Source organism: Oncorhynchus mykiss, chromosome 32 (assembly GCF_013265735.2).
Source record: "Oncorhynchus mykiss isolate Arlee chromosome 32, USDA_OmykA_1.1, whole genome shotgun sequence".
NCBI classification, from domain to species: domain Eukaryota; kingdom Metazoa; phylum Chordata; class Actinopteri; order Salmoniformes; family Salmonidae; genus Oncorhynchus; species Oncorhynchus mykiss.
Window position 1 is genome coordinate 33,889,116 of NC_050572.1, and position 23,206 is coordinate 33,912,321.

A 23,206-nucleotide genomic window follows, 5' to 3' on the forward strand; every position below is an offset into this window, starting at 1 on the left:
CGCCCTGGATTTGCTATAATGGTGTCAGAAGTGGGAGACAACTGCTGTGAGGCCACCAGAGGCATGTGAAGGGGCTTGAAAGAAAGATGAAGGATTATTTGTAGGTGTGTGCTATACCGAACCCTTTGGATGTCCCTACCCCATTGAAACCCTAACCTTAACCCCATTAAAATGTAAAATGGTTAAGTTTAGGTTATGGGTTTGGGTCAGGGTTTAGGGTGCGGACGTCCCAAGGATTCCAGATTGCACTCGCCATTATCTTTATGTGGAATTCTTACTCTTTCTCTCCTCTAATCTAAAACATTATTGGATTTGTAGTTTTCATGTCTGTTCTCCCTTTTGTTTACACATCATTATTACAGTCACGGTAGAAATCCCAGACGGAGCGCCACCTCTGGTGAAACGCAACGTTATTTTAGTAGTGTAGTTCTATAGGTATTTTCAAAGACACGGGAAGCAGCAGCCACGTCGAACTTCATTTCCCAGGAGGAAATGTAATCCGTCAGTTTTATACGATCTACGAGCTCAGACAGGCAGTGCAAGGGACGACTCATCTGAACGGTGTCAATTCTGTCTGTCTTTCAATGATTATTGCATTTGCAGTCAAAACAGGCAACATTTAAACTCACTTGGCTATAAATAGTGAATCCCTAGCCCCCCGCCCGCTACCCTTGCACAGAGATATGAGCGGCAGCGGGCGGCCCAGAACTAGCTCGTTTGCTGAGCCACAAGGTGTTCCCGGAGCCACTGCAGCATCCACTGGATCAGCCGCTGCCGTGGGGAGCAGCACGGGAAAGACCGGGGTCCCGCAGGCCTCGGGGAGCAGTTCGTCTGGATGCTCGAATTTAAAGCTGTCCAGTAAGTTTATTATGTATTTTATGAAAAATATTGTCTTCGATGATTAAAAGACACGCATTGCAGTCCAGTGTCCAATGCTGTAGCTAGTGTGGGCAGTTCTGCACGTTAGTTTGAAAAAGCAAGTTAGCTAGCTAGCCAGCCTTCAGTAGCTAAACGGCTAACGTGTCAGTTAGCAAACTAGTTAACTGGTTAACCAACGCCAAAAATCAAGACATTCGCGTTAGTTAGCTAACCTTATTTAGCTTTCTTAACTCGGCAGCTGTCTGTGTTAGTTATGTTAGCTAGTTAATGACATCGAGGTACCGTAACTAGCTAGTTAGCTAAATATATAAAGAAAGCATAAGCAACGCAAACAACCTTAACTACGTGTGCTAAGACATGCTAGCTAACTTGTAACCAGTATCTAAAGCAGATAGCTAGCTAGCGTCTAATATAGGTTTTAGTTGACTAGTTACTAGCTAGTTTAAAAAGGGGATTCGATCTAGTTTCGCTAGTAAGCTATCTAGCTACTGTAGCTATGCTAACGTTAGTTACACACCGTTTGTACATGTTAACAAGCAAACGAGTTAGCGATAGGTAAAGAGAAATAGTTTCTTGAACTGGCACAACAAACTACAGGCTAGCGTTAGCTGTCAGTTGGTACTATACGCTAGGTAGCCTAATTATTTGTTCATAACGGTTGACTAAGCTACTTGTAGCCAGATAACTAGCTTTGCGTTTCCAACACAGATTTATGTTAAGAGCACCCTTATCTATTGTTCAAATTAAGTCAATAGTGGATACTTATCTATCCAGTAGCCCAGACAAGTAACCAGTCTTGAAAGAGCCCTCTCTCTATACATTGGCCGTTAATTAACAGGTGATACAGAACTTAATATAAAGTGACGAAACATGTAACCGAGCCAGCTGTTTTAATGTTAGCTAGCTAATCATTCTCAAAGTAGACTAGTAGATGACAAGCTGAAATACTTGCTCACATAGCACATCAACAACTTCCATGCATAGTTTGCAAATGTTTTTGTTTCATAGAACATGGTTACAATTTCTCCCTTGTAATGCGAATTGGATGGCTTTATCCACCATGATGATCCATGTTAGTCATGTAGAGTATATTATGTTGGCCGACTTTTCCCGGACCTTTTTCCCATATGACTAAAAGTCCCGAAGCTTCTGTGTATGTGCAGATCACGTTCTGCTCGTGTTACTTTTATCCCTACTTCACAAAACACATTTTTGTGGTCCCCTTCACATTTCTCACTGTCAATCGTGAATGGTGATTTTCAGGTTTTACTGGTGACATACATTTAGATCTTCTTGAGTTATAATGTTGCTTCGAAGTAGCCAACAGTGTTGTTTTGAATGATTTGCAGTGAGTTAATTTTAGGCCAGATAGTGTTATTGTTTTAGCGGTTCAGCTCATCTTTATCTTGTTCTCATACAGTGCATTCAGAAAGTATTCAGACCGTTTCACTTTTTCCACATCCTCATCAATCAACACACAATACCACATAATAACAAAGCAAAAACAGGTCTTTAGAAATTTGCAAATTAATTAAAAATTAAACAGAAATACCTTATTATTAAGAATTCAGACCCTTGGGCCTCCCGGGTGGCGCAGTGGTTAAGGGCGCTGTACTGCAGCGCCAGCTGTGTCATCAGAGTCCTGGGTTCGCGCCCAGGCTCTGTCGTAACCGGCCGCGACCGTGGGGCGACGCACAATTGGCCTAGCGTCGCCCGGGTTAGGGAGGGCTTGGTCGGTAGGGGTGTCCTTGTCTCATCGCGCACCAGCGACTCCTGTGGCGGGCTGGGCGCAGTGTACGCTAGCCAAGGTGGCCAGGTGCACGGTGTTTCCTCCGGCGCATTGGTGCTGGCTTCCGGGTTGGATGTGCGCTGTGTTAAAGAAGCAGCGGTTGTGTTGTGTTGTGTATCGGAGGATGCATGACTTTCAACCTTCGTCTCTCCCGAGCCCGTACGGGAGTTGTAGCGATGAGACAAGATAGTAGCTACTACAACAATTGGATACTACGAAATTGGGGAGAAAAAGGGGTAAAATTAAAAAAATAAAAAATAAAGCATTCAGACCCTCTGCTATGAGACTTCAAATTGAGCCCAGGTGCATCCTGTTGATGCCTTGACATGTTTCTATAACTTGATTGTTTGGACAGGATTTGGAAAGGTGCACACCTGTCGATATAAGGTTCCACCTTTGACATTGCATGTCAGAGCAAAAATCAAGCCATGAGGTCGAAGGAATTGTCTGTAGAGCTCTGAGACAGGATTGTGTCGAGGCACGTAACTGGAGAAGGGTAACCAAAACATTTCTGCAGCATTGAAGATCCCCAAGAACACAGTGGCCTTCATCATTCTTAAATGCAAGAAGTTTGGATCCACGAAGACTTAGCGCTGGCCACCCGGCCAAACTGAGCGATCGGGGGAGCCTTGGTCATGGAGGTAACTGCTGGTTACTGGTGCGTTTGACATTTTACAGATTTCGATGCAACCTACTTTCAATGCCTATTTATTAGTCGGCTACCTTGCATCCATTCCAAGATTGCTGCACCACTTGGGAGCCCAAATGGAAAGAAACATTTGATGTGCTCATGCAGCCTACATTACATTTTCTTTACTGTAGTAAACTGTAATGAATAACAATAACAATTGCTTGTCTCATTTATCGATGATAAATGTCTTGTGGTTTAATTTATTCCACCACCACCATTTTGTTCCCTATAGAGTGTGTATGAAAGGCTGCCTCTCTCAAGCTGTTCTCATTGTATGTGTGGCCTCTCTCCCACACAGTGCACACGTGAGTACCTTCTACTCAGGCCAGAACCGGTTCATAGTTATTGTAAAGAACTAATGGTGCTTTGAAGACGACTGGGAACTTGGGGAAGGGAATAAGGTGAAGGCATGACATCAGTGTTCTTCAGGTCAGAAAGATGCCTGAGTTTCCGACTTAGAATTCTGAGTTGGATGACCGTTCAAAACTATTTTTCCAAGTCGGAGCTTCTTTTTTCTTTTCCCCCCCTCGAGTTCCCAGTTGTTTTTAATGCTTGGAAGTCGGCGATTTCAGAGTTCCCAGTTGTTTTGAACGTGACATAAGTTATTGGCACTCCTGACTGATAAATGAGTGGTTCCTTTCGTGTGCGTTATTGAACAGTAAGTTGCGTTCCATGTCACTGTTTATTGTATTTTCGCCTGTACATTTCTTAGGAAGCACACCATATTTCCCCTTAGAGTTTAGATGTCTCTAATACCGTCTGTCAGCAGCAAAGTGTGTTTAATTAGGTAAATAGCCATGTTGAAACCTACCTTAAACTAGAGTATATTTACTCCTGTTACTCTAGTTGATTAGAGTATTGTGATAACTGATAGAAAATGCAACTAAGTAAACATTGTTTATTTGTGGAACACTGAAATCTTATCACGTGATAGTATTGTCTTGTCAAACAAGCACATGACATGGCACAGGCCAACACGAGTGTTGGATGGTTTGAGGAATCCAAGGTCCAGTCTTGTTTTTTTTTTTTTAAGTATAAAGGTCTTTATTATGTGTAGACCACAGAAAACACATGTTTCAGCGTAGAGCCTTGATCGGTGTGTAAGTTATGGAAAATAATTCAACTCTTAGGTGTGGTCTCAAGGGTGAGGTTATCCCAGGTCACCACTTGGGGGGGTAGCTAATGGGTTATAATCACATCAATGGAGAAAAACGATCAAAGATGGTCATTGTACAGAATAACTTCTGAACACATTTGAAATAAGGTGGCAGAAGGGCAGGACAAAGGACAGGCTCCAAGCAAGGTGGGAGGGGGTGGCCTCATACAGTCAGGTAGAGGGCCCCCTCAGGCAGTTGAGAGGGAAGATAAGAAATGTGGGGTTAGCTGCAATAGTGTAGGCTATAGCCTAGCTGGGGCTTAGTAGCTTCTAATGTACAAAACAATTACATGGTGAGAATTATGAATCTTGAGGTCAAAGCATTTTGGTGAAATGAAATGGCATATTTGGAAGGTTCAGTAGTGAAATCAATTCTGGGCTGATTGATCTAGACTTTGAAATCCTACTACATTGCAGCAGGAGTTTTCAGTGTAAACAAGACACTTTGTTAGTGCAATTCATCCTCCACCGTGGCAGTCTGTTGTTGTTGAATAGTGTGCGCTATATGGACAGCTGGGCTATAGAATTGCAGTGACGAGCATCGATCCAGCTAATAATACTGCCGCGAGCTAGCTGCTATGAGAGAGCAAATCTTTCTCTTTCTGTTTGATAACTAGATTTGAAATGAATGTGAGCATGAAAACAGCATCAGTTATTTAGCTATAATCTTTCTGTAATCTAGCTACAGGTGGGCTGTGGACCTTACCTCTCTTTCCACTAACTGGCTAGCACGTCTTCACGCTCTCTTCCCACATCGAACAGAGGTGCTCGTTGCTGTATTGGCCTCTGGTGTGCAATTGCAGCCAGCAGTTCGGGGTGTTAGTCCATGTGGGCATCTCCTACCCCCCCTAAGCATAAAAATGTGGTAAAGTACAATTGGCGGAATAAACTAAAGGGAAAAAATAGTAACACAATAACGAGACTATATACAGTACAGAATCAATGTGCAGTGGTACGTACGGGTTAGTCGAGGTAATATGTAGAGGTAAAGTGTCCATGCATAGATAATAAAGAGTAGCAGCAGAGTATGTGAAGGAATATGTGTGTTATGGTGGGTCATTGTAGTGTGCGTGTGGTTAGAGTCCAGTGAGTTTACATCAACCCTGTGCAAGAGAGTCAGCGCAAACATTTCTAATAAAATGAGGGGGTCGGATGTGTTGTTGCCTACCCTCACTACCTGGGGGTGGCCCGTCAGGAAGTCCAGGATCCAGTTACAGAGGGAGGTGTTCAGTGATAGGGTTAACTTAGTAATTAGCTTGGAGGGCACTATGGTGTTGAATGCTGAGCTGTAGTCAATAAACAGCTTTCTCACACAGTTGTTCCTTTTGTCCAGGTGGGAAAGGGCAGGGTGGAGTGCATAAAGATTGTCATGGACCATTGGTCCATGGTTTCTGGGATGAAGGTGAAAGCATTTCATGGCTACTGATGTGAATGCTATGGGGCGGTAGGCATTTAGGCTGGTTACCTTGTCGTTCTTGGGCACAGACTATGGTGGTCTGCTTGAAATATGTGGGTATTACAGACTGGGTCGGGGCTAGGTTAAAAGTGTCAGTCAAGACACTTGCCAGCTGGTCAGTACATGCTCTGAGTATGCATCCTGGTAATCCGTCTGGCCCTCGGCCTTGTGAATGTTAACCTGTTTTAAAGGTCTTCTGCTATCCATCTGCTATGGAGAATGATCACACAGTCATCCAGGAACAGCTGGTGCTCTCATTCATGGTGTCGCGTGCATCGAAATGAGAATAGAAGGCATTTAGCTCATCTGGTAGGCTTGTGTCACTGGGCAGCTCGTGGCTGGGTTTCCCCTTGTGTAATTCGTGATATTTAGTTTGCAAGACCTGTGGCAAGACCTGCCACATCCGACAAGCGGCGGAGCTGTGCTGTATTGACGCTTTGCCTGTTTGATGGTTTGTCTGTGGATGTTGCAGGATTTCTTAAAACGTCAGAATTAGTGTCCCGCTCCTTGAAAGCATCAGCTCTAACCTTTAGCTCAGTGCAGATGTTGCCTGTAATCCATGGCTTCTGGTTGGGATATGTGCGTCCGGTCACTGGAGACAACCTCGTCGATACACTTATAAATTAAGCTGGCCTCCCAAGTGGAGCAGTGGTCTAAGGCATTGCATTGCAGTTGCCTGCTGTGCCACTAGAGATCCTGGGTCGAGTCCAGGATCTGTCGCAGCCAGCCACGACCGTGAGACCCATAGGGCGGCGCACAATTGGCCCAGCGTTGCCGGGTTAGGGGAGTGTTTGGCCGGCATTGATGTCCTTGTCGATTGCGCTCTAGTGACCCCTGTGGCAGGCCGGGTGCTTGCACGCTGACACGGTTGCCAGGTGTACTGTTTCCTCTGACACATTGGTGTGGCTGGATTCCCGGTTAAGTGGGCATTGTGTCAAGAAGCAGTGCGTCTTGGTTGGGTTGTGTTTCGGAGGACGCATGGCTCTCGACCTTCGCCTCTCCCGAGTCTGTACGGGATTTGCAGCGATGAGACAGTACTGTATTTTTTTGCGCACGTGACATGCTTGTAGGAATTTGATAAAACGGATTTACATTTTACCTCATTCAGCAGTGCCGCCTCTGGTTGACCATTTTCTTGTTTGCTTATGGCCTTATACAGCTCGTTGAGTGTGGTCTTAGTGCCAGCATCAGTTTGTGGTGGTAAGTAGACAACTACAAAGAATATTGATAAACTCTGTTGATAAATAATGTGGTCTACAGCATATCATGAGGCAGGTTAAGCGAGCAAAACCTAGAGACTTCCCTAATATTAGAGATCGCACCAGCTGTTGACAGACCCACCACACCCCGATCTTTACCGGAGGATGCTGTTCTGTCTTGCCGGTGCACGGAATGTCCTTGTTCAGCCACGACTCTGTGAAACAGAATATTCGTTTTTAATATCCCATTGATAGGATGGTCTCGAACGGAGCTCATCCAGTTTATTATCCAGTGATTTCACTTTCGCTAGTAGAACGGAGGGTAAAGGCGGATTGTCCACTCACCGACGCTGTCTCTCCAGGCATCTGGCGCTTCGACTTCTGTAAAGGCGTCTCCTCTTCATACAAATGTCTGAAATTTGGGCCTGGTCATCCCCTCCGGCGCCATTCTATCCCATTGATTCCCCCCGCCCTCGCCGCCGTTAACAGAACTGCGGGAAAACAGTCCCCGACAGGCGCAGACGTAGGACATTGCTTACCGGTGCACGGCTAGTTACCGTTGTTGCCCCCCATTCTTCTGTGGGGTTTATCGGTGGCTGGCATCCGTTAGTGCATTAACGCTACCTACTGTACTGGAGCGCCCCAATTCGCGCCTGTCCTAGCTTAAAAATAGACCAATAGAAGTTTAGAGGGGTTCCTGCAGATGGAAGAATGCCCACATGCAGGAACGCCCCGATTTGCATGCTGCAATTTGCACCCTTCTCATATTGGTTGCCAACACTGTAACCCGAATATTGGTTTCCAACACTGTAACCCGAATAGTCGAAGATGGAGTGTACTGCATCTGACTTCAGGTTATGTGTCTTCGATTAGCATCCCAGAGGTATTGAACAGTTTTTATACACATCTGAATGTTTGAAGTGGGCACTGCAAGTCCTGAATCTGAGGGCAACTGGCGCTTCATAGCCAGAAGCCATTTGTCGCAACACTGATAATATCTTGAGTGGTAGGTAGGGCTGACCCCATTTAGTCGATTGTTTGGTCAACAGGCAGTTAGTCGACCCAAGATTTTTTTTTTGTCGAGCAGTGGAAAATGTATGCAAAAAATGTATGGCACACGAGACACCTGTCTGATTCACTCCTGTCTCAGTGGACTAATCCATTGCAGAGGCACACCAGTAGTACATTTAGCCTACCATTTAATTCCCATAATTTCTAATCTGCAATGTTTGTTTGGTTACTGGAATTTCTGTTAATGCATTCAATATATTGTTAGTTACCGTTGTCATAAGAGTGGACACGTTGTTTGCAGAGCGCACAACCTAGGCTACACTTGTGAGAAGTTATTTTATTCCATTTACGAGTTGTCAATTTATTCCTTGTCTTTTGTTTGAAGCGCTCCTGTCAGTCTTGAGTAAGAACACGCACCTGATTACGCATAGAAGTAGTCCTAGGCTACCTGACCTGTGCACAAATGGAGGCCTGTAAATGTACCCATTTGGAGATCTGATACTATTTCTGATTGTCTTAACTCACCATCACTGTGGAGCTTCTCAAAGTAATTTATTATTTGCCTCAAACAAACAAAATCTGTTTTTACTTCCATTTCAGAATGACAATAGCTCCTCAACGTAGCCTGTTTGAAACATCGTTCCAGCTCTCTCCCTTTCAGGAAAAAAAAAGATAATAGGCCTACCTGATTACTTCTTATCCCTTGGGCAAATAGCTTACAGCTGTGTCTGTCCTGAGCTCACTGGCACCTGGGAAACTGAGGGCCCATAATATTTTATACAATGTTGCAAGTTTGCTAGCATGAGCTTTGGGCCAAGTTATACAATGTTTCAAGTTCCTTGCAGACAGGCCATGTGTAGCCAATTCTACCTGCAGGCTGCAATGTTTTTATTTGTTGGCTTTAGTTAGCCATTTTTTTTTTACATTGGCAATAGGAATAGAAGTTACTTTTTAGATCATTTAGATTTAACCACATGACATTGGTTTTGAGATATGAAGACTTTATTATAAATTAAATGCAACTGTTCCATGACAATGTGCATATGAAAATCATAACGGGTACGGAGATCAGTAGAAATGGAATGATAACTTGGCACTCCAAATGGAAACGGTTGCCGACCGCTGCTGGCGTAGCCTATTACCGGCAACTTCAGGAGTGTAACGGCAGATTGGCAGAATCTGCTAGCGGCAGTGGGAGCAAGAGTGTAAGTCTAGTCCCCCCCCCCCCCCATCTTGTTAGGCTATATTGATGTCTGACTCCCTCTTTAGTAATTTGTCTTAATTTTTAATGACGGTGTTTAGTGTCAGACAAGCTCCGTAGCCTACAAAGTTGATTTTATTCAAACAGACACCTTATCTGTATATGGAAAAATACACGTTTTAAAATATTTACCTATTGAAGTTTTTGCAATTTAAGGCGTTGGAACATGTTTGGTAATCGTATTAGGTTATTAAAAGGACCCTTCAAAAATCGTTTTGGCTACTTTAAGAGTGTAGCATAGCCAACCTGTGTATTGTGCCTAGTGGCGAGCGCCCACTGTTGAGTTTTTGCCACATGAGAGAAATGCTGTGTCTTTGTCTTATAGTAACTTCTAACTCAGTGCTTGACTTGATGAAAGAAGTGCAGGAGCGGTCATTTTCCTAGTCTGTCCATTAGACTATGTTCACAAATAACGTTATGCTGTAGACTTCCTGATTTACTGTTAAGGGTTCAAAAACATTTACCATTTCTCTCCATGACTTAACCAAATTGTCATGACTATTATTATAGCCTACATGGAAAAAGCAAGCTTTGACACAAAGGTGCCTGATCCTATGTAGGCCTACCATCTCCTGCCGTTGGGCCCTTGATCAAGGCACTTAACCCCCACAAAGTAGAACTGCACTGTCAGTCACACCTCCATTTGGAGAGCTCCTGGGTGTGTAGGCTTGGCTTTTGTTCTGGCCCTGAAACACCCAGGTCTGCTTATCAAGGTCCTGTTGAGCTGTTGTTTAGGCTACAAAGTGAACAAAAAGGAGGATGTTTGCCACCCTTGATATAAAATATTGCAACATTACAACCAAATACTTTTTGTCTTTAGAAAAGTATTCCCTCATTCAATGAATCAGGGGTCAAATGGATAAGGTAGGCTACTTCAAAGCAAGGTATCTAACTAGACATGTTTTATATAAGGCTAAAATATGAATGTATCACGCGAGATCTATGCACAGCAAGTTATTTGTCATTAGAATATTTTGAAAGTTGTTGCAATTACATGGCTGCTGTTTAATAGAGGAGAATCTCAGCATTCCAACGTTGCCAGTGGGAAGAGGACAACGACAATTAATGCTTAGTTTAGCTATAGTTAACTAGCGAGAAATGCGACAAGTTTTGAATTCGCTGTCTAGTTATTTTATACCTGCTACTGAAATGTCACGCTCTCTCTCCTCTGGCAACAGCCCACTGGCGCACACACACAATTATGGGTCATTCCGATGATTGCTGATTATGTAGATTAAGTGATTGATAATATGTATGTGTGCCTTCATTAATTACATAAAACTGATGAAACAAACCTCCATGACTTTTCATGACCTTAAACCCTAATAAAACCCCTACTTTGACAATTTGGAACAGCGCATCACGCGCATTCAGGCTGGCACATTTTCAATCTGCGCAATTTTGAACTGCCTACTGTTAGGCACAGATTCAGACTAGTGGCAAATAAACATGAACAAAGTAGAATCAGGAAATGTATGCCCTCCACTCGATTGCTATTCAATGCAGATACCGCGGCATTTCCGCTTTGATCAACCATTTTTGACTGTGTGTTAACTTGGGCCAGAATAGATAGGCTACTTTGTTTTCCCCAAATTCCGCAAAAATTAGAGGCTGCCTCAGAGAACTCTCTGATCCAGGCCACCAAACACTTGTTTGCGTTCAAGTGTAATGGATGAGCTCGAGGATGGGCCTATTGAGTAATCGCAAGTCTTGTGTTCCTTAGGTCAAAAGATGTTCAAAGGAGCACAAATAGCCTCAGAATTTGACAGTAAAGCATGTATTTTTCTCATCTTCCGACAAGGCAGGCGGTTACTATAGTGGTTAAACAACCACGAGGTAGTTACTATAGTGGTTAAACAACCACGAGGTAGTTAATAACTCGAGCCCTGGATTCTGTTCAGTAGGACATTGGCGCAACAATTTTTGCAACGCCAAACAATCTTATTGGACAGGTCTAGATACTATTTCACTCAGTTTAAAACATTTTCTCCTTAACATGACCCTGTAGGGCTATTTCCTATGCTGAGCAATTATTTTCTCTGCCTGCTGCCTGTTTTGGAAATGTAAAGGCCTATTATAACTTGAGCCCTTGTTTACGTCACATTGTTAAACTAGGTTCACTAATGTTAGCCATACATTCATTCAAAAGACCATCACAGTTCCTGATGCAGTAACTGTAGGAATGAACCATATACAGTGCATTCAAAGTATTCAGACCCCTTGACTTGCACATTATGTTACGTTAAAGCCTTATTCTAAAACATATTCAAGTATAATTCTCATCAAACACACAATACCCCATAATGACAAAGCAAAACTGTTTTTATAAATGTTTGCATTTTATTTAAAAAAGTATTCGGACCCCTTAACTTTTTCCACATTTTGTTATGGCCTTATTCTAAAATGGATTAAATAGCCCCCCCATCAATCTACACACAATACCCCGATAATGACGAAGCAAAAACAGGCTAGCAGAAGTTCTTGCATATTTAAATAAAAAAACGGAAATATCACATTTACATAAGTATTCAGACCCTTTACTTTGTGCTTTGACGCACCTTTTGGCAGCGATTACAGCCTTGTCTTTTTGGGTATGACGATACAAAATTGGCACACCTGTATTTGGTGACCTTCTCTGCAGATCCTCTCAAGCAATGTCAGGTTGGATGGGGTGTGTCGCTGCGCAGTTATTGTCAGGTCTCTCCAGAGATGTTTGTTCGGGTTCAAGTTTGGGCTCTGGTTGGGCCACTCAAGGACATTCAGAGACTTGCCCTGAAGCCACTCCTGTCTTGTCTTGGCTGTGTGTGTAGCGTCGTTGTTCTGTTGGAAGGTGAACCTTTGCTCAAGTCTGAGGTCCCGGGCACTCTGGAGCAGGTTTTCATCAAGGAGCTCTAATGTACTTTGCTCTGTTCATCTTTCCCTCGATCCTGACAAGTTTCCCAGTCCCTGCTGCTGAAAAACATCCCCCACAGCTTGATGCTGCCACCAACATGCTTCACCGTATGGATGGTGCCAGGTTTCCTCCAGGCATTACTTTTGGCATTCAGGCCAAAGAGTTCAATCTTGGTTTCATCAGACCAGAGAATCTTGTTTCTCATGGTCTTAGTCCTTTAGTTGACTTTTGGCAACTCCAAGCGGGCTGTCATGTGCCTTTTTACTGAGGAGTGGCTTCCATCTGGACACGCTTCCATAAATGCCTGATTGGCGGAGTGCTGCAGAGATGGTTGTCCTTCTGGAAGGTTCTCCCATCTCCACAGAGGAACTCTGGAGCTCTGTCAGTGACCATTGGGTTTTTGGTCACCTCCCTGACCAAGGCCTTTCTCCCCCGATTGCTCAGTTTGGTCGGGTGGCCAGCTCTAGGAAGAGTCTTGGTGGTTACAAACTTCTTCCATTTAAGAGTGATGGAGGCCACTGTGTTCTTGGGGACCTTCAATGCTGCATACATTTTTTGGTACCCTTCCCCAGATCTGTGCCTCGACACAATCTTGTCTCGGAGCTCTATGGACAATTCCTTCGACCTCATGGCTTGGTTTTTGCTCTGATATGCACTGTCAACTGTGGGACCCTCTATAGACAGGTGTGTGTGTGCCTTTCCAAATCATGTCCAATCAATTGAATTTACCACAGGTGGACTTCAATCAAGTTGTAGAAACATCTCATGGATGATCAATGGAAACAAGATGAATCTGAACTCCATTTCAAGTCTCATTGCAAAGGATCTGAATACTTATGTAAAGTTTTTTTTGGGGGGTTTTATAAATTTGCCCACATTTTCTAAAAACCTGTTTTTGCTTTTGTGTGTGAGGATACATTTATTTAATAAATTTCAGAACAAGGCTATATAATGTAACAATGTGGAAAAAGTCAAGGGGTCTGAATACTTCCAGAATGAGCTATATTAACATCAATGTCCTTGTTCATTGACACACCATAGTAAAACCTATTTTCTTAATGTTCAGATAATAGGCATACATTCCCGTTTTCAGTTTCATACCTAATGAACACAACACTGATCACCTCCATTTCAAATCTGAAAAGACAACGATGTCGTTAACACAACTTACCGTTGTTTCCCAGGGGACAGTGGGAAGGTGACTACAGTGGTGGCCACATCTGGGCAGGGTCCCGACCGTCCACAGGAGGTGTCCTACACGGACATCAAGGTGATCGGGAATGGCTCCTTCGGTGTGGTGTACCAGGCGCGCCTCATCGACAGCCAGGAGATGGTGGCCATTAAGAAGGTGCTGCAGGATAAGAGGTTCAAGGTATGGAGGCCATTCTCTTGAAGACATACAGGCTTCGTGTCACCCAGAGTCATATTTGTTTTTTTCCCCCCAAGCTATAGCACATAATCATTTATAGAAAGCTGTTTTTTAATGGACCGTAATGCTGAGTTTTCTTTGGGGGTTTTTGCTGTCTAAAATTGTTATCACTTACATTTGTTATCACTAATTTGTTTAACATAATAGTGATATGAATGTCCATTTTTGGATTGGTCTTGTAAATTCCCACTAATGTTATGAGTAGCTACTTGTTTGTCTGAATACAGGGACACTGCTTTGTAATTTTACAAGGAACATTTACATATTAGTTTGTGGGAGAAAATTGGTATTGTAGCCTACGTTTCTTTTTTTAGGTAACAGAAATGTACTTGAACAAACGCATATCACGAGCGTACTAAAGATCAATGTGCTTACAGGTCAATCAGAAACCCTTGACGTTTCCCACTATTCTTTTGTTAAATGTTCCTATGTAGAACCGAGAGCTACAGATCATGCGAAAGTTGGACCACTGCAATATCGTGAGGCTACGCTACTTCTTCTACTCTAGTGGTGAAAAGGTAGGTTGCCATCCATTGTTTTTGGCACACTGAGCACCTGAACTGTCTGTTTCCTCTTCAAATGAGTCATTTTTCCCACTACAAAGTTTGTTACATTTGTAAAGTGCTTTTTCATTGTACAAGAATAATCTGAGGACGTATGGAGTTATGATTTAGTGTAGTCATATAGTGATTTTCAGTTCTCTTCCCCCTATACAGAAGGATGAGGTGTATCTCAACCTGGTGCTGGACTTTGTCCCGGAGACCGTGTACAGGGTGGCCCGGCATTTCAACAAGGCCAAAAGCATCATTCCGATCATTTACGTCAAGGTAAACTCTCTCGCCTTCTTTTTCACTTGCTCTCTTTCATTGTCCCACCTTTTGCTTGCCGCAGCGTCTGTTCATTGGACTTTGTCCAGTATAAGTCATTCAATTATCAATCTTCTTTTTTGTTTACTCTTCCGGGCAGGCTTGGCATTGACACATAATGACTCCCTCTTATTGATTTGTTTATAGTTCTAATTGGTCTCTGTTCGGACATTTTGTCTCTTCTCAGGTGTACATGTACCAGCTGTTTCGCAGCCTGGCCTATATCCATTCCCAGGGTGTCTGCCACCGAGACATCAAACCCCAGAACCTGTTGGTGGACCCTGAAACGGCCATCCTAAAGCTCTGTGACTTTGGGAGGTAAGCTGGTCAGATATTTCCCTCCACACAGTGTGTTAACATGCTATTGATCCAATATGACTGACAGGTACCTAGTATTGAAGTACACTTGGGTCTTATGTGTTCTGGTTGAATAAATGGGCTCAACCAGACAGAATGTGAAATTGATCTATGCCCTCCCTTGAATGGGGCTATGCAACACTGATCCAGTTGTCCTTAGTTACAGTTACCTACTCACACCCTTTTCATGTGTATTTTCCCCATAGTACATCCAGTTCTATTACTATGCAGACAGATGCAGGGCTGTTTTCTATAAAAAAAAAAGTATACACTGCGCTTCTTAATTGTAAATCAATAAGTAGAAATCTCACTGAGATATTAACTTCGGTATAAAAAAAAATAGAACTACACTGAGACGTGGGAGACCCACCCCTCGTTTATTGGTTTATCTCGTGCTGTATACCTTAGTTTCCGCTAAACACCAAAGGGTAGTGTGGTCAGGTGGTCTCAAGGAGGCACCAAAGAGCCGTGTATATTCCCATACCACATGGTTAGGCCTGCATGGCTCTACTTGCTAAGCATCTAATGCTTTTCTTACCAGTAACAACTGGTGCAGTGGTTAGAGATGGGAGTATTGTAAGAACACGGTCTTGGCATAACCTAGACTCAGCTTAGGAGACTGTATTAGCTTCAACTAGATTTATTTTAGAATACTCTGGTTAACCACAAAGATTGAGAGACAAAGATGAGATGTGTGTGTGTGTGTATATATATATATATATATATATCAACCTTAAAAATCAAAATAAAATTATTCAAATCTATAAGTAAAAATTCTACCAGAGCTCCCTTAAATTGTGGGGAAAAGGCCGCACTTGATCGTTACACTTGAACCACTCCCATGGTGAAAGGAGATATTACCGGCCGCAATTAATATGGTGAAAACGATGTGTGGGGAGGCACAAACTTCCATCAATACCTTTGTCAGATAACTCTGTGAAACTAAGAATTGATGCAATAGCTAGCAATCAAGAGGAAACTGAGGAAATTCCCTACCTTGTGCTCTCCAAATGGACGTTAGCTGTGAGGGCCGAGATGCATTGACCTTCGTTCGCTACATGTAGGGGGATGCTTTTCACGAGGACATGTTGTTTTGAGCATGAAACGGCACAGGGGCTGTTCAGTGTGCTGCGTGGCTATACTGACACAACCAATTCCATGGGATCGAAGGTGGGCTTTTCCACAGATGGGGCTCCATCTATCACAGGACAGCGGGCAGGCCTCTGCACTCTAGTTATGAATATCTCCCTCTGCCATATGGACGCATTGTATGATACACAGGTTGAGGTATGTTCCTTGTCAATCATTTGCTTATTGGTGAAATCAGACAATATCTTTAAGTAAATCAATCAAAATTTTTTTAATGCAATTGCAGACAGGAGTTGACCATGGCAACATAGCACGCATGTTTCCGAGTAAAGTTCTGCAAAATAGGGAAGGGTCCAAGTTGCTTTAATACGCTTGCAGTCAACCCCTAGTGATGTTAACTGCCTACGTCAACACCTTCTACTCATGAGACCAAGCTCATGCATATACAGTTATACAAACTTGCAGGAGAGACAATAGTTCCAGTGTTTTCTAAGCGCTCCGCAGTAATCTTCCACTCTCCAAGTTTCTTTATAGTGGTATGTCTGACTAGTCTCATCTCTTTCACTCCCCTGCAGGGTTCTGTGTCTATGAATCTCTTTTAGCCTTGAGGCGCTTTCTCACAGACACCCTGTTTTGACTGCAATAACTCACATCTCTCAGACCGTTTCTTATAAGAAGCCGAGACTAGAAAGGAACTGTGGAACAATATTAAACATTATAATGAATCTATGTATTGCTAATCTGTGGTCCAGGACTCTGTAGTGGGGGAGGGGTCTTATACCCCTTCCCCTTCTATTAATTAAACATAATCAATTATTATAATACATCAAACATTTGGTGCAGCCCCTATAACGACCCCAAGGTGACCCCACCCCCATCACATCCACTGAGCAATAATGGATACACGAGAGCAACTGGCGGCAAAAAAGCTGAGCGCAGAACCTGGAGATATTCAGCAGGTAACTTCAATTGTAAACTACATGGAGATACGGGATCAGAGCATGACTGTTCTATTTCACTTTGAGGCTTGGTGGTTATCGAGGGGGAGTGTTGGATTGTTTTTTTTTTTTTTTTTTTTGGAGTTGCGAGGGGAACTGTTGTCATTCGCAATGGATGTAAATACAGACTGACTTTCTGTGTAAGAAAAGTTGTCTCCTTACCTATGTAACAGACACTTTTTTTTGAAAAAGAACAAACTGAACGCAGGCATGCAGGGGAAATACCCCCAAAAAATCTACAGACTAGTGTCCGAATCAGCGAAATCCATTTGACTGTGATCCTGGCTCAGTTGACATGCCAGTAAGTGAAATCAATACATCTGATTGAGTTGTCATGTGACCGAATGCTGCAGAACACGCATTCACTGACTTTGAGACGCTCCGACGCAACATGCGTCAAGCACACCCATCTCATTAGTGCCGGTGAGATAAGAGAAATTGTCAGACTCCTTTGCAATTTGTCATAACCCCACATTACAAATATATATGATGGTGAGTTGAGAATACAATCAGAAATACTGTTTGAATGTTTTGCAATTGACTACCATAGCCCCAATTTTAATTGTTGGGGTCACAAAAGTTTTCAGATATCAGAATGGGGTCGTGGGCCCAAAAAGTTTGAACCCCTGGTCTAACCTTTAACCTCTGCGGTTGACCCCTGCCTGCAGTGCTAAGCAGCTGATTCGTGGGGAGCCCAACGTGTCGTACATCTGTTCGCGGTACTACCGCGCCCCAGAGCTCATCTTCGGCGCCACCGACTACACGGCCAACATCGACATCTGGTCGGCGGGCTGCGTGCTGGCCGAACTGCTGCTGGGACAGCCCATCTTCCCCGGGGACAGCGGAGTGGACCAGCTAGTAGAGATCATCAAGGTGAGTAAATAGGAAAAGGGTGTGTTTTTGTTTATGGTTTACACTACAGGGACAAAATACCTGCCATTCTGATAACATATTAGCATTGTGTGTGTGTGTGTGTGTGTGTGTGTGTGTGTGGGGGGGGGGGGGGGGGGGGGGGTTGGATTATAATCAGTGCTGTGGAGAGAAACCAAATGATACCCATTGTACACTACTAACTGTATACTTGTATGTCTGCTACTCAGGTTTTGGGAACTCCAACACGTGAACAGATTCGTGAAATGAACCCCAACTACACAGAGTTCAAATTCCCCCAGATCAAAGCGCATCCCTGGACTAAGGTAAATGGTTATTGTGTGTGTGTAAACATTATCCTATTTTTGGCTTTCAACTAATGTCTTATTTTGAATGCAACTCTTTCATGTTGTCTGTGTCCTTGTACCACCTCCTTACAGGTGTTTAAGCCTCGCTCCCCTCCGGAGGCCGTCGCCCTGTGCTCGCGCCTGCTGGAATACACCCCGGTCACGCGCTTTTCGCCCCTGGAGGCCTGCGCTCACTCCTTCTTCGACGAGTTGCGCCAGCCCAACGCCCGGCTGCCTAGCGGCCGAGAGCTGCCCCTTCTCTTCAACTTCAGCACCACCGGTCAGTACACCTCGTTGACCCCTGGCTTTCTGTGACCTGAAAGGGGTTGACTCGATTTAAATTCAGGGAATCAATTTAAACTTCAATTCAAGAATGTAAATGGACCTGACCCCAACTTTGTTTTGTAACCTATGCATATATCCTAAAAGTAGGTGCAGAATATCTACAATATGAAGTTTAGAATATATTTGTTTCAATATGTATTGTAGTATGTGTTTTAAGACTTTGACCTAATTTTGAAATGTGATTACCTTGGTCTTACCACAGTCTTATAAAACGAATGCTATTTCCCATCTCTTGTCTCTCCTTCCAGAACTGTCAATCCAGCCCCAGCTGAACTCCACCCTCATTCCTCCTCATGCCCGCGCACAGACTGCGTCCTCTGGTATGAGCCCCGCCCCGTCTCCAAGCATAGGCATTGGCTACGCATTTCACTTCAGTAGATAGAGTAGCTGTCAATCATACATTCCCATATCTGCACCTGGTGTTATGAAGCAGTGATTGGCTTGCAGACATTCTAGGTTAGGTGGAGCTCCAAGCTGCATCCAAATGGATAGTAAGGTGCATGCTGCTTTTACAAATGGCAAAAAGAATGTCATGTTTCTGGTCAAAGTAACCTTTCTGTAGAAGACAGCAGCCAAAGGGGCACCAGTCTGAGAGACACATGTTGGTCCCTTTCTGCATTGAGAACCCCACCTTTCTGCATTGAGAACCGCACCTTTCTGCATTGAGAATGTTTGTAGTCTAAAGGAGGTCCTCTAACTGGAAACCTGGGACGGGTTTTCTAATCAGTTTTAGAGGTCTTACTACAATTAGCTGTGTAATTGCTTATGTTTCCAGTATATTCCTGACAAGCAAAAGCAATGTATTATATCCTCTCAATATACCTAACACTATCTCTCTGCCACTTCCCTTCCTCTTTCCCCTATCCCTTTGTAGATGGCTCTGGGTTAGACGGCTCTTCTCAGCACGGCTCTGTACCCGGATCACTAAACAACAGCACCTGAAATGTCCCTGCAAACCCTCGGTCTGCCAGCCCGACACACACACACACACACACACACACACACACACACACACACACACACACACACATTGTATTGCTTCTTTCTTCCTCGCTGCTTGTTATTTTTCCCCATTGGTTACAAACATACCTTTTTTTGTACTGTACATACATTGAACAAACCATTCATAGCCGGAAGAGGAGGTCATTAGCTGACAAGGTAGTTTTGTTACATGAAATTGAAACTCGATCAGCACTACAGGCTAAGAGTTGGAGACACAAACACACTTTCTCATGTACTGACACCTTAAGTGTTATCCCACTCCCTCGCTGCATCTCCTTTGGCCCTCTTTCTCTCCGGCTGTTTATAACACTCATGTCCCTGCTGTTGGGGGTGACATTTAAAGCTCCAGTAGGTGGGACAGGTCCTCGCTATAATACTTTTTAAAATCTTTTTTTCTTTTTTTAAATCAAGGTATTTTTTTCTTTTTATTCTGTTTTATTTATTTGACTGAGAACTTCATGAAGAGTTCCTGCCACCACCACACACAAAGTGAACAGGAGTTTGTCTCTAGAAGCCAATTGAGGTGTTTCCCCAGTTAGTCTACGATGCGACCAAATGATTCTAATGGGATAAAATGGTGTTGGTTGCAAGATGGAGAGATGAAGAGGCTGTGTTTTGTTTTATACTTTTAAATTATATTTAAAAATAGATTAAATGACAGCTGCTTTTTTCTTTTACTTGTAAATGTATTTATTTTTTAATTTGCTTCGGAAAAGGCACTGAGTTTTTACATTGAAACGGGAGTGCAAGTTATAATTGGTAGCCGTACTTGCTAGCAATTTCCCATGTGTGTTGAGGACCTAAAGGAAAAGATTTGACAGAGGGTGGTGGAGTTTGAGAGATCCAGGATTCACATCTATGTAGCAGCATCTCTCCCACTGACAATCCCAAACTGAGCCTACTTTTACTGTCCGTGGGAAGACGATCAAGGTGCTATCGATGATTAAGACTGCTGTGGTAGTCAATTGTCACCTTCCTATTGGCTTCAATAAATGGCATACCATCAATTATATTTGGTGCTTGTTATCCATTCATAGCATGAACTCTTCAGAACTCTTGATTTGAAAGAGGGAGCTTTCTGAAACTATAAACAAACCCGTGCTGTGTTTTGAGATGTTAATTTCAAATTTGCAGTGAAGAAAGTGGACTTTTCGCAGCACACTTAAGAATCTAAGAAATAATCTTTGTCAGTGTGGCACCCGTCTAGATTGTAGAGGACGAAGGGATTATCAACTATGGGGGTTCAGCCATATGGACATAAATATATACTATATAGAGTAGTTAACTCCAGTTTGGACTTTGACACAGACCCATGATCCCAGTTCCTTATAATAAATTATCTGAAATGGGAGTCAAGGTGGGTCTGTGTGAAGACATACTCTGTTACTGGTGTAGAAGGGCAGATGGCTAGTTCATAGTAGTCCTATAGGCTTGTACTTTGCTATGTGCTTGTGGGAGTTCATGAGAATAAGTGAGAAATTGAAGGGTGGGGGAATAGCGGAGTATTTGTGTGTTCATGTGAAGAATTGTACCCGCCAATTCAAACTGCACCGTTTTTAAAAAGCCAGTGTTGTAGGTTTAGCTCAGTTCTCAGTAATGACCACTTGAATGCTTTCTAGTGCAGGCGCGTTATGCTATTGTACAACCTCAGCCACCCCCTTGTATGAACAACCCTCATGTGCTGACATTGATTTAAATAACTCATTTTCCCTCCCTTTATCTCTTTGAAGCCATCTGCTTCCTAGCCCAGAATCCCAACTGATTTGCTTGAAATGTAGCATATCGTTTTGGATTCCATTTGCTTCTCTCCCTAACCCATGCCCCCCCCCCCTCATCTTATTGCACATCTGTAAATATCACCCACTTTTTTTCCATTTTCCTCGTTATTTGTATTAGCGTTTATTTTCCATTACCTGTTGAAGCCGTCCGTAACTGACTGGTCTCATTTCCATTCAAAAGTCTGTAAATACAATTTGTTTTCGATGTCCTGATTTAAGATGTAAATACCCCCCTAAAAAAAAAAAAAAAAAAAAAAGATCTCCCTATTTGTTGTCTCTCTCTCCATCTCTCTGGTTGTGCACCCCATCAACATACGATTGTACTGTATCTCGCTGCTTTATTTATTGCTCACTTGGTGTTCTCTCATGTAGGGAGAGGTTGAGGCACCTAACTGTTTTGTGGGCATTATGTCAAATGTACTGTACTTGGCACCTACACATTGGTATTTTAAAGCAAGTTACTTTTTTGAATGGGGAAAAGGTGTTTTGGTTGGACATATCAAGATTTAATCACTCTGGTACGATTCCAACTAAATAATTTCCAGTTTCACATATGTACTGACCTATGACAGGGACATTTGAGTGTGGGCTGTTTTGAGTTTACCAGACAACCATTCGGCCAATGACTTGCCCCCCATTCATTACAATGGGTACCTAAAAGAAGATTTCAAGTGTGTGAAAGTGTCATGTTGGGTGCAGAGGAGCCATAATACCTTTTTTTACCCAGTGTAATGTGAAGGGTAAACCTGAGGGCCATGATGGCGACAAGGTCGGTTGATGCAGCCAGCCCCCCGCCCTTGACAATGCCTGAGCCCATCACGGACAATTCTGACCTCTGCTGCTTTTAAAATGGCAGCCATAGACAAAATTCAGTGACTGCAGTACGACGAGCCATGTACCAACCCCCCTCCCCTTCTGTGTGTGCTTCCGTGAGCGTGTGTGGAAGTGTGTGTTTTATGTACCTGCCTAGCTGCTGGTTTCATAACTAAATCTTAGCAGTATCAGGCTACTAGTGTTTATCCTATAAGTACCATGTTGCGTGTGTATCAACATGTGTATGTATAGCAACCCAAGTGAGGTCACTTTTACTGTTCTGTGACGTGGATCAGTCATTTTTCATTCCAATCCTGTTTCAATTGCGTCATCCTGGCCAGGAGAACTGGTGTGTGTTTTTGGGATGAGGGAGGAGAGTGAAGGAGGGAGAGAACCAAACTGTCTGTATGAAATGATCTCATTTAATAAAGTGTAAAATAGGTCTGAAAAATCGAATCTGACTTTCTGGTTTGTGCGTGGTATTTTTCTGCATTTTAATATACTTTTTAATTATTCAAAATTTATTTAAATGATGGGGAAAGCCTGTGGTGAAATGGAGTGCCATTGTAATGCCAGGGGACTTTCTTTTAGAGGGAATGGGGCGATCAGTTGGACATTGCTTTCTGAGGAATAATTAGATGACTCAGTCTTATCTGTTAATTAACAGAACATATTGAGACTCAAAACAGCAATTTTGATGATATAACATTCTAGAAATGTTTATGTGGAGACATATTTTTGTAAAGCTCAGAGGATCTCATGACAAATGAAGTAGAAGTGCTGTGATTGCAGGTTCACCTGCTTCATCTGAAGCCTCTTCTTTTAGGGTGCTGCTATAGGCCACCAAGCGCAAACTGTCAGTATCTGGAGAATGTGTGTGGTGTTAGCATCCGAGACCTTATCTAACGGACGTATTTTCTCGGTGACCTGAACATTGACTGGTTCTACTCAAGATGAAGCTTCTTACTGTGTGTATG

General features: G+C 43.1%; 1 protein-coding gene across 1 annotated transcript; it reads left to right on the forward strand.

Annotated features, from left to right (window-relative positions):
* The first annotated feature begins 431 nt into the window (after window positions 1-431).
* On the forward strand, window positions 432-22,685 carry LOC110488370 (glycogen synthase kinase-3 beta). Its single transcript, XM_021560601.2, has 10 exons — window positions 432-858; window positions 13,520-13,707; window positions 14,199-14,282; window positions 14,481-14,591; window positions 14,818-14,948; window positions 17,743-17,947; window positions 18,175-18,270; window positions 18,385-18,571; window positions 18,885-18,956; window positions 19,511-22,685. Exons 1-10 carry the CDS (start codon window positions 684-686, stop codon window positions 19,576-19,578), a joined length of 1,317 nt encoding a protein of 438 aa, XP_021416276.1. The 5' UTR covers window positions 432-683; the 3' UTR covers window positions 19,579-22,685.
* Window positions 22,686-23,206: the final 521 nt, after the last annotated feature.

Bases quoted from the DNA above. Each gene is read 5' to 3' on its own strand.
- LOC110488370 (XM_021560601.2), top strand. From the start codon at position 684: ATGAGCGGCAGCGGGCGGCCCAGAACTAGCTCGTTTGCTGAGCCACAA. The intron at 13,708-14,198 runs GTATGGAGGCCA...GTTCCTATGTAG, and splicing joins TGCAGGATAAGAGGTTCAAG to AACCGAGAGCTACAGATCAT. The intron at 14,283-14,480 runs GTAGGTTGCCAT...CCCCCTATACAG, and splicing joins TCTACTCTAGTGGTGAAAAG to AAGGATGAGGTGTATCTCAA.